General features: G+C 39.6%; 1 protein-coding gene across 1 annotated transcript; it reads left to right on the forward strand.

Moving 5' to 3' along the window:
• Window positions 1–1,953: 1,953 nt before the first annotated feature.
• On the forward strand, window positions 1,954–10,563 carry LOC126728521 (cationic amino acid transporter 1-like). Its single transcript, XM_050434330.1, has 2 exons — window positions 1,954–2,335; window positions 9,161–10,563. Exons 1-2 carry the CDS (start codon window positions 1,954–1,956, stop codon window positions 10,561–10,563), a joined length of 1,785 nt encoding a protein of 594 aa, XP_050290287.1.
• Window positions 10,564–12,052: the final 1,489 nt, after the last annotated feature.

A 12,052-nucleotide genomic window follows, 5' to 3' on the forward strand; every position in this document is an offset into this window, starting at 1 on the left:
GGTTCTCCCTCACAACCCAGGCATCATTTCCCTTCCCTTTTCATCACGCTGCCTCTGTTTTGATGAGCATCTGATCTCTGTTAAGCTTCAATGGTTTGTGGTCGGCAATTGTGGTCATGATTTGGTGGGTTTCGTGGGTCTGATTTGGTGGGTATCGGTGGTGCTTGGCGACGGTTTTGATGGGGTTGAGATCGGGGTGGTGGGTTTTGGTTGGGGTTGAGCTCGGGGTGGTGGGTTTTGGCTGGGGTTGAGAACTGGGTGGGTGGTGGTGGGTTTTGGTTGGGGTTGAGATCGGGGTGGGTGGATGGTCGGTTTTGTGGTGGCAGCGATGGAGGTTTTGTGGTGGGTTTTTTTGCTGTGGTTTGTGGTAGTGGTTTTGGTTCGGTGTGGGGTGTGGGTCGTGGGTCATCGATACTGGGTTTGTGTGTGTGATGGGTTTTGGTTGCTACAATGGTGGTGTTGTGACTTGTCACGGTGGTACTGTGACTTGTGGTGCTGTGGTTGGTTGTGGTTGCTACAACGGTGGTTATGGCAAGTGGAGCGGTGGTGGGGGTGGTGGAGGAGGGGGTTGGCTGGTTGCTATAGTTTTGTGCAGTTGTTTTATTATTATTTTAATGAGTAGTTTATATTATTTATTTGAAATGGTAAAAAAATATAGAATCTTTGATGTTGGGTATATTATAAAATGAGTTGTTAAAAGCTGAAATTTTGAGTTTTGAGGTGTTATATGCTAAAAATTTTACTCACCTTGATAAGAATGCTCTTACAAGATTGATGTGGCAAGTTTTAAATACAAAACGAAAATTATTTAAAAAATCATATATATATATATATATATATATAGTCAAGGGAGAGAAAATTCAATTAAAATTTAAATAAGAGCTAGAGTCTAATTTTGTGTCATGTGTCCCATTTAATCTTTTTAATTTTTGTGACAAATAAGTTAATTAAGTGCAAAATACAAGAAGTCCAATATAAATGAACCATAAGAAATCCAATTATATATCTAAAATTAAGGAAAGAGAAAGTCTGAAAGATTATGCTTTTCAATGTCATTTTTTTTTTCTAGCTAAAATTAATTCAAATTTATCAACTTTATACATAATACTATGAACAATGCTTATTTATTAAGTAAAAATTTATTTATAAGTGTATGCATTGTACCTGTGCATATACATGAGGTTTTAAACTACTTTATTTATCATGCTGTGCGAGATGATACCATCCAGATTCAATATACAAGTCTTTTGTACTAAAATTGATGGTAACTTTAACATTTTTCTATAATTAATGTCATTCTTTGATGGGGTTAAATTGATTGTCATTGTGTGAATATCCTTTGCCTATTGTCTTTTGTTATTGCTTTTTTGCTCTCTTTAAGTTATCGAGATTAGTTGCTTTGTGAGGTTGTTACTATCAACGAAATTTTTCCAGCTGTTTGGTATCTGCCTTAGTGGCACAAGGGACAGAGGTCAGTTATGTTTTTCTATAGAAAAACATGTACGGGGTCTACGTTTTGCAGTAGGAATCAACGTCTTATAAAGTTATGATTCTCGGATTTATCTCCCACTTTGAAGTTTCAGTGTATTTATAAAGCTTCTGAACATACTCGCTGCCAAAATATTTTAAAATAGAGGTTCTTCAAATCAGGTTGATATGTTTTAGTTTTCTCTTATTCTCATGGTTCTTGAACTTTTGATCATTTTTGGGAAAAGAAGAGTTCAACTGTTATCATTTTTGCATTTTTTTAGTTGCCTTAGAAAGCAAAACCTACAATAAAACAAGAAAGAATATGCAGTCATTTGCTTCACTCACATAAGAATCCAATATGACTGTTTCCTTTGACTTGCAACTTGTTCAAACTATATGACAATAATAAAAAAAAAACAATATTATGCCTGTATTCTGCATTCAAATTTAACCCACTTTCATTTTTTTGTGCATATTACTAGAATGGCTGGGACTGAAGCGTCAATAAATGGTTTTCATGACTACCCCAAGAACTCATTCCAGAGTTGGGGCAACTATTTCCAAGCACTAATGGAAATACCACACCGGTTGTTGGACCGGATTATGAGCCGATCACTTGACCAAACGAAGCTGGTGGAGGTGAAGGCTGAGAGCCAGCTTGAGATGAAGAAGACACTGACTTGGTGGGATCTTATTTGGTTTGGCATGGGCGCTGTTATTGGTTCTGGTATCTTTGTGCTCACTGGTCTTGAGACCCAGTCACATGCTGGTCCTGCTGTTGTGTTATCTTATGTTATCCCTGGAATTTGTGCCTTGATTTCTGTTTTCTGTTACACTGAGTTTGCCGTGGAGATCCCTGTAGCAAGTAAAAGCTTTTTGATCCTACAATTTTTTCCCCCATTAAAAATGATTCAAGAATCTAATTATTATGTCCATCGTATGATCAAGTGGTTTGTATACTACTGATCACTTCATCTTCACTATCAAGGCTGGCCCTTCCACTAGGCCAATTAGGCCATTGCCTAAGCTCCCTAGGTGGAAAGGGGGCCCAAAATTTTGAAAAAGAAGGGATAGTAGAAATTGAAATTGAAAGCTCTGAGTTCTTATTGGATATGACTATTTGGTATGATATATTATTTGTTGTCAACTCTATTAGTAAAAATTTACCATCGATTAAAATGCCTCATTTCTTATTTTAAAGGATATAGAGAAAATAGATTTACATCTACTATGAATTCATCTAAAAAAATTGCATCTGAAATGGAAATAGAACCTATATTTCGTGAGAAACACATAATTCATAGAAAGAAACATTTTGATGAAAATGTTCATAATGAGACAACACGATTTGCTAAAGAATATTTTAGAATTGATTATTTCTTATATATAGTAGATAAAGCAATTAGTTCAATTGAGAATAGATTTGAATAATTTCAAATATATGAAGATATTTTTGGTTTTCAATTTAACATCACGAAATTGAAATCACTAGATGATTATAGTTTGCAAAAATACTGTCTTAAACTTGAATATTTCTCAAATATGATATTTATTATGATATTGATGGTTTAGATTTATTTTTAGAGTTAAAAGTCTTAAAAGAAATTTCACAAATAAAGAATATACTCCAATTTACATACTAAATTATATATATATATATATATATAAAAAGGTTAAATTCATTTCCAAATATATGCATTACTTATAGAATTTTACTAACAATACCTGTAGGGACACGATTTATTTAACAGCCCAAGAATGACGTTGGGCTCGTATGCAAAGGGCCCCAACAATATGATTTGTAGAGAGTGGGCTTGAAAGGCATGACCTTGGGCACAGGTGGACGGTTTAATCGTGGCGTCTATGGAAGTTCTTATATGGGCGGGCTTGGCTTGACTAGCTAAGCCCTCTATTAGTACGGGTTGTAGGACTTCAGTCCTCGGACGCTGTCTAAGGAGTCTTATATCCTTCCCTTTCTCCCTTTTACCGGGGGAGGGAGTCCCCCTTCTTCTTCTGGGGGGTTTTTCTTTTTATACTAGTGTTTGTTTCTCCCTTTAGAGTCCACGTGTAAGTTTCACTTTTCTGGGGTGCAGACCTGTCCTGTCAACCCATACCTAGAGTGGTTTGGGGTCGTTGGGAAAGTTAAAGGGTATGGTTTAGAGTATGGACTTGTCAGATACAGGGTTTTGTATTATGATGTTGGCAGCTTTTTCTCTTGCCCTGCCCCTACATTCAGTTTGCCCCTTTCTTCAGACATTTCGTGAGGTGCCGAGCATGAGGTCGTCCTCGGTAATGGCTCTCCTCGGCTTGGGCCCTGGGCCCTAATGCAGAGTGGGCCTGGCCCGCGAATTCTCTGCCCCCACAATAGCCCCTCAAAATCCTGCTGCCCGACTTTTAGTCGGGGAGGAGGGTTTTGGTAATGTTGGGCTTACATCATAGCTTGTTCAGATTCTGTACTCTACTAAGATTTGTGTTTTTCCATTTACATGGGAGACGTGCCATATTAGAGGCATTCCTTTACCCACTCACGTGGAGTCCTTTGACGCTTCAATACTCAAGGCGCGCCTTCACGAGGATCTTCAGATCCTACGGTTGCGAATGGCATTGGAAATTGAGCCAACTCTACCTTGTCCGTAGCATTCCTTGGAAAGCTGCGTGAATTGAATGCCCCCACCTTACTTCTTATATAAGTAGGATAAGAGGTTATTTTCCTTACACACAAACCCTTCGATTCTCTTCAAAATCATAACCCTTCAGCTATAATCACAGTTTTCATCTTCAGTGCTATACGCCCTTTGTGCAATATGTTTGAGACACGGACAAGGGTAAAGGAACTCCATCCGCCACAGAGGCGCCGGGTCCTTCCGAGACTCAAGGTAGCGTGGTTTGGGCAAAGGAGGCACAGATTCAAGAAAATCTTCCGTTTTGACAAAGGGGGAAATGGTATTTCTCCTTCTTTTAGTCAAAATCCGAAGCAGGTACTGGTCGCACCAGATTCTTGGTGCGTCAGAAGTAAAGTTTTCTGCCATCAGCGCCGTCTGCTATATCGCAGGCGTGGTTACGTGGAGGCCCATCAACTTCCGGCTGCTTGCACCTTTTCTTCAACGGTGCTGGCCTTAAGTTGGGTTCCCTGCACCTTTTTTTCAGCTGCGCTAGCCCAAAGTCGAGCTCTCTGCGCCTTTTCTTCAACGGTGCAAGCCTCGAGTTGGGCTCTTTGGCTGCCTGAGTTATAGGCATGTAAAAGTGTTGAGGAATGGTTTCCTTGAACAACGTCTTGGAACAGCAGCCAACCTTTCCTCTGCACTTCTTCCTCGGCTTTCTCTTTATTCTCTTGTATCTTTCTTTTCGCCTATGTAGTTAGCTTTAGTATAAGCTTATTCCAGCTTTTCATTGTACGCTGTACTATTTCTTTGTCTTAATAAAAGATGAATTTATCTCTTTGTAAATACTTTTCCTTTCGGCAGCAACTACTTTGTGAACGGGTGCGCTATGTATGTATCTTCCTTTAGTGATGCTTAAAGCAGGAAACCTTGAAACATAACCTTACCAATTGAGATAACGGCTTAATGTCCCGTAATGCATGCGCGGCGACCGTTCGAGAACGATAAATACTAAATATTTCTTCCGAGAGGGTAGCCGAGCAGCGAGGGACTTTAACTGTGTTTTGACAACGTATGACCCTATATTGCAGTTGCACCAATTCCCTTGGTACTGAGAATCCGAGAGTAGGCTGGGGAATCCATGCAGTCCTGGGATTAGCCCCACTATTAAATGGGGAATTCTTTCTCAGGGTAGATTCTAAAGGCCATCTAACGTCCAGGTTGTGTCCAAACCCCGTATTGTCTCTTTTAAGTAGTTGGTTTCCCCAGAGGCTTGAGTCTGAGGACCATACAAGGCCTTGGTTCTGTCCAAAACTTGTAGTTTTTCATCTAAGTAGTTGGTTTCCCCAGAGGCTTGAGTCCGAGGACCATACAAGGCCTTGGTTTTGTCCAAAACTTGTAGTTTTCTTCTAAGTAGTTGGTTTCCCCAGAGGCTTGAGTCCGAGGACTATACAAGGCCTTGGTTCTGTCCAAAACTTGTAGTTTTTCATCTAAGTAGTTGGTTTCTCCAGAGGCTTGAGTTCGAGGACCATACAAGGTCTTGGTTCTGTCCAAAACTTGTAGTTTTCTTCTAAGTAGTTGGTTTCCCCAGAGGCTTGAGTCCGAGGACCATACAAGGCCTTGGTTCTGTCCAAAACTTGTAGTTTTTCATCTAAGTAGTTGGTTTCCCCAGAGGCTTGAGTCCGAGGACCATACAAGGCCTTGGTTCTGTCCAAAACTTGTAGTTTTCTTCTAAGTAGTTGGTTTCCCCAGAGACTTGAGTCCGAGGACCATACAAGGCCTTGGTTCTGTCCAAAACTTGTATTTTTTACTCTAAGTAGTTGGTTTCCCTAGAGGCTTGAGTCCGAGGACCATACAAGGCCTTGGTTCTGTCCAAAACTTGTAGTTTTTCATCTACGTAGTTGGTTTCCCCAGAGGCTTGAGTCCGAGGACCATACAAGGCCTTGGTTCTGTCCAAAACTTGTAGTTTTCTTCTAAGTAGTTGGTTTCCCTAGAGGCTTGAGTCCGAGGACCATACAAGGCCTTGGTTCTGTCCAAAACTTGTATTTTTCTTCTAAGTAGTTGGTTTCCCCAGAGGCTTGAGTCTGAGGACCATACAAGGCCTTGGTTCTATCCAAAACTTGTATTTTTCTTCTAAGTAGTTGGTTTCCCCAGAGGCTTGAGTCCGAGGACCATACAAGGCCTTGGTTCTGTCCAAAACTTGTATTTTTCTTCTAAGTAGTTGGTTTCCCCAGAGGCTTGAGTCCGAGGACCATACAAGGCCTTGGTTCTGTCCAAAACTTGTGTTTTTCTTCTAAGTAGTTGGTTTCCCCAGAGGCTTGAGTCCGAGGACCATACAAGGCCTTGGTTCTGTCCAAAACTTGTAGTTTTTCATCTACGTAGTTGGTTTCCCCAGAGGCTTGAGTCCGAGGACCATACAAGGCCTTGATTCTGTCCAAAACTTGTAGTTTTCTTCTAAGTAGTTGGTTTCCCTAGAGGCTTGAGTCCGAAGACCATACAAGGCCTTGGTTCTGTCCAAAACTTGTATTTTTCTTCTAAGTAGTTGGTTTCCCCAGAGGCTTGAGTCCGAGGACCATACAAGGCCTTGGTTCTGTCCAAAACTTGTATTTTTCTTCTAAGTAGTTGGTTTCCCCAGAGGCTTGAGTCCGAGGACCATACAAGGCCTTGGTTCTGTCCAAAACTTGTATTTTTCTTCTAAGTAGTTGGTTTCCCCAGAGGCTTGAGTCCGAGGACCATACAAGGCCTTGGTTCTGTCCAAAACTTGTGTTTTTCTTCTAAGTAGTTGGTTTCCCCAGAGGCTTGAGTCCGAGGACCATACAAGGCCTTGGTTCTGTCCAAAATTTGTGGTTTTCTTCTAAGTAGTTGGTTTCCCCAGAGGCTTGAGTCCGAGGACCATACAAGGCCTTGGTTCTGTCTAAAACTTGTAGTTTTCTTCTAAGTAGTTGGTTTCCCCAGAGGCTTGAGTCCGAGAACCATACAAGGCCTTGGTTCTGCCCAAAACTTGTATTTTTTACTTATTTATTGATTTAATTTCCAAAGGTTAGCCCCTTGACCCAGGTGGGGAGGGGTTAGCTTGATGTTGGAAGCCCCTTGACCTAGGTGGGGAGGGGTTAGCTTGATGTTGGAAGCCCCTAGAATTGCCCGTGCCCTTGGCACTGCCAGACATAGCTCCTAGTGGGAACTTATGTTGGAACAACAACAACATGTCGCTGGAAATGAAGGCACCCTCGCAGATCCTTACTTGACAAAAGCTCAACTCTGCCGCCGCCTGAGCCAACGCGCAAGCCTTCCCCACAGACGGCGCCAATTGTAGGGACACTATTTATTTAACAGCCCAAGAATGACGTTGGGCTCGTATGCAAAGGGCCCCAACAATATGATTTGTAGAGAGTGGGCTTGAAAGGCATGACCTTGGGCACAGGTGGACGGTTTAATCGTGGCGTCTATGGAAGTTCTTATATGGGCGGGCTTGGCTTGACTAGCTAAGCCCTCCATTAGTACGGGTTGTAGGACTTCAGTCCTCGGACGCTGTCCAAGGAGCCTTATATCCTTCCCTTTCTCCCTTTTACCGGGGGAGGGAGTCCCCCTTCTTCTTCTGGGGGGTTTTTCCTTTTATACTAGTGTTTATTTCCCCCTTTAGAGTCCACGTGTAAGTTTCACTTTTCTGGGGTGCAGACCTGTCTTGTCAACCCATACCTAGAGTGGTTTGGGGTCGTTGGGAAAGTTAAAGGGTATGATTTAGAGTATGGACTTGTCAGATACAGGGTTTTGTATTATGATGTTGGCAGCTTTTTCCCTTGCCCTGCCCCTACATTCAGTTTGCCCCTTTCTTCAGACATTTTGTGAGGTGCCGAGCATGAGGTCGTCCTCGGCAATGGCTCTCCTCGGCTTGGGCCCTGGGCCCTAATGCAGAGTGGGCCTGGCCCGCGAATTCTCTGCCCCCACAATACCTATTACAGTTGCTTCTACAAAAAGAAGATTTTCAAGATTAAAATTAATAAAATCATATCTAAGATTAACAATGTTCCAAGAAAGATTAAGTTGATTAGCTATGTTATCGATTGAAAATTAGGTGTTAAAAGAACTTGAATACAAGAACTTAATTATTAGTCAATTTGCATTTCAAAAGTCAAGAAAAATATATTTTAAATAAAATATATTATAATAAAAAATATTAATTAATTAATAAATAAATATAAAAAAATGCCTCATTTTAGTTCTCGGCCCTAAAATGTCTAGGACCGGCCCTATTCACTATTCATATCAAATTACATGGTCATATCTATATTCAAATTTTCACGATCAATGGTAAAAAATAAAGTCTATAAAATTCATGAAAATAGCAATTGTAAAAGTATATACCATTGTCCAACATCTCTTAATGAGATTTAAATTTTTTTCGAATGAAGCTAAATTTTGTACTCGGGCGAAATTAGATCTTTAAGAATAAGAGGGTCAAAGTAATAACAAATATAAAAATTAATCCAATTTAAGAAGGTTACATTGGAAATATGAATAATTGGGGGAGGGGTATCCATATATCATTTTAAGATTTTAACTTACCACCTATGAATAGTTCTTTCCTACTATTTAACTTATTTGTTTAGGTACAGTTTAACTTATTGGTATAAATAAATCCCATTCTTCACGAACAACTAAGTATTTAACTCAAAAAAAAAAAAGTACATTTATTCACTCTTAACAAGTAAGCAAATCAACAAATTAATAAAAACATACATATGCATACCATAAGACCAAGGTGAAGGATTGTGTGACTTACCAAAAGAGTAATAAACAAAGAAATAGTAATTTTATGGTCCTAAAGGATTCCAAATAGCATTAACAATATAATTAATATCCAAAACCTTAACAGGAAAATGCAACAATGGAGTTCAATTTCCATGACACAATAATGCTCGAATATTATTAGGTATGTTTAGAATAGTGACATGGTACGTACGTACGTACGTACGCCACACCAAAAACTAATAGCCACTTGATATGAAAATATAACCTAAGCTCAAAAGGTTTTAAAAATAATTCTTGTATTACATAGCTGGTAATTGACACAAAACGCTACTATATTGTAGGTGGTTCATTTGCCTACCGAAGGGTAGAGCTTGGAGATTTTGTGGCCTTCATTGCAGCCGGCAACATTATCATCGAATATGTGATCGGTGGAGCAGCTCTTGCAAGTTCATGGACATCATATTTTGCCACTCTCTGCAACCACCAACATGGCGATTTCCGCATCGTAGTCCATTCGCTACCAAGCGACTACCAATCACTAGACCCCGTTGCTGTTGTTGTCATTTTCATCATCTGTATCCTCGCCGTCATAAGTACCAAAGCCTCATCACGTTTCAATTATGTCACCTCAATTGTTCATCTCATTGTCATCATCTTAATCATCATTGCCGGTCTTACAAAAGCCAATCCCAAAAACTACACTCCATTTGCTCCTTTTGGTGCTCGAGGCATGTTCCAAGCTTCAGCTGGACTATTCTTCACCTATGTTGGATTTGATGACGTTTCAACTGTGGCTGAGGAAACTAAAAATCCAGCTAGAGACATCCCGATTGGACTTTTTGGCTCAATGGTTATAACCACATTGGCCTATTGTTTACTAGCTATGACACTATGCCTTATGCAACCGTCCGCTAATGTTGATAAAGATGCTCCATACTCGGTAGCATTTCAAGCCGTAGGTATGGGTTGGGCTAAGTATAGAGTCGCACTTGGAGCACTAAAAGGCATGACTTCAGTTCTGCTTGTTGGAGCTGTTGGTCAAGCTCGGTATCTTACACATATTGCACGTACACACATGATGCCTCATTGTTTAGCTAAGGTCCATGAAAGGACTAAAACAACCATTAATGCCACGGCTATCATGCTTGTAGCAACCGCAATCATTGCCTTTTTCACACCGCTTACCATTCTTGCAAACCTTCTCTCAGTGTCTACACTGTTCATTTTCATGCTTGTAGCTGTTGCGCTTATTGTGAGGCGCTACTATGTTAGTGGGGTGACAACACAAGTGAATCGTATTAAGCTCATTGTGTGTCTTGTTCTTATACTAGGGTCTTCATTTGGGACTGCTGTTTATTGGGCCCAAAGTGATGGTTGGATTGGGTACACAATAACTGTGCCAATTTGGTTTGTTGGAACAATGGGGCTTCGGCTTTTTGTTCCACATGCAAGAAATCCAAGACTTTGGGGTGTACCATTGGTTCCATGGCTCCCTTCAGCATCCATTGCTATTAATTTTTTTCTACTTGGGTCTATAGATAAAGCATCGTACCTAAGGTTTGGCATATGGACTGGAATTCTCATGGTTTACTATTTATTTTTCGGATTACATTTGTCCTATGACGATGCAAAGGCAAAGGCATCTAGGGATAGGAGGATGGATGAGCAGTCGAAGGTGCTGGAAGAGGTTCCGGCTCAAGAGTTTGTGAACGTTGGCAATGCTTCTACACTTGGCGCCACTTAGATATTTATCATGGTCACTTATTGGTGTTATTTAAATCTTGAATGCATCTGTCGAAAACATTATAAAGTACCAGTTGAGCTACATGTGTAGAAGCATCATAGTTGTTTATATTGTGAAAGAACTAATAGAATTTAGCTGTTACAGGTGGCCACAACTATGCTTCCACACTAGGTGCAACTTAGATGTTTATCATCCTCTTTATTATAATGGTAATACATATGTTTGTTGTTAATTAATAGCCGTTTATAATGAGGTGATCGTATTTATTTATAGTATTTCAATGGGTGGGTCCATAGTGGAGTAAATCGCTGGTCCAGAGAATTTTTTCAAAGTGCAGATAGTCAGATTTGAACTAGGGAGTACACTCAGTCGAAGCTGGTACAAGCACCTTAAGACCGAGTGCACAACCAACTGGGCCAACCCCTGAGTTAGAAATTATAAGTGGAGAATAATTAAAACATGTCTAAATTATAGAAAACATTTTAATAATTAAATTAAAAAGATAGAAAATGTTTCACTAATAAAATTAAAACTAGCATCAGTTTCTTTTATGCCATATATATCTATATTTTTATACAGATTCAATAGTTCTTATTGGGCCTAATATAAGTTTAATTGTACATTAGTGGCATGGCTACTGACAATATAGCAATTCATTTGATTTTCATCCTTCATACTGCATTATTTATCCGCTTTAAGTGGGCTTATATGTGAGGATAGATTAAAAAAAAAAAAGTAAAAAGGCTTTGCTATTCAATTTGCTCGGTCTGTATGACAACTATTTTTAAAAACTTAATAAATTATTTTTTCTTTCTCATGACCGCTCATTCCAAACATGAAAATATTGCATTTTCTCTTCCCTCCTAGCCAAAAAATCTATCATTCCGGACATGATCTTCGTGGTTGGTATATCAACCTTACTTGTGAATATCTTTGTACGACTGAAAAATAACATGACTAGGTGGGCCTATCAACCAAACTATTTTTTCTTTCCCAAGACCGCTCATTCCAAACATGAAAAACACTGCATTTTCTCTTCCCTCATACCAAAAAAATCCATTGTTCTGGACATGATCTTTGTATGTGATATATCAACCATACTTGTGAATATCTTTGTACTATTGAAAAATAACATGACTGGGTGGTGTGGCCTATCCTTGAGTAATCGCAGGTCCAAGTTGCTGAGTTGCATTTAATTTTATCAGTCTTCGCAGCCTAGGAGAGGTGGTTGTAGACCATGTCATTGCTAAAGTAAGGGATAGCGATAAAGGTGATGTGTGGCTATCATAAGGCGGGAAAGGCTGATCAATTACAATATGTTACTTGAACTATTATGCAAAAAAATTAGTGAAAATTTTGTCACTTGACTTTATTCATATAATTATTGTATTGATACGGCTCTCTTGAGTTTTATATAAACTAGTCTTGAACTTACGCGATGCGCAGGACTATATAAATTTTATAATGTGATGATATAAAATTTATTTTA

The sequence above is a fragment of the Quercus robur genome, chromosome 5, assembly GCF_932294415.1.
Source record: "Quercus robur chromosome 5, dhQueRobu3.1, whole genome shotgun sequence".
Lineage (NCBI taxonomy): Eukaryota > Viridiplantae > Streptophyta > Magnoliopsida > Fagales > Fagaceae > Quercus > Quercus robur.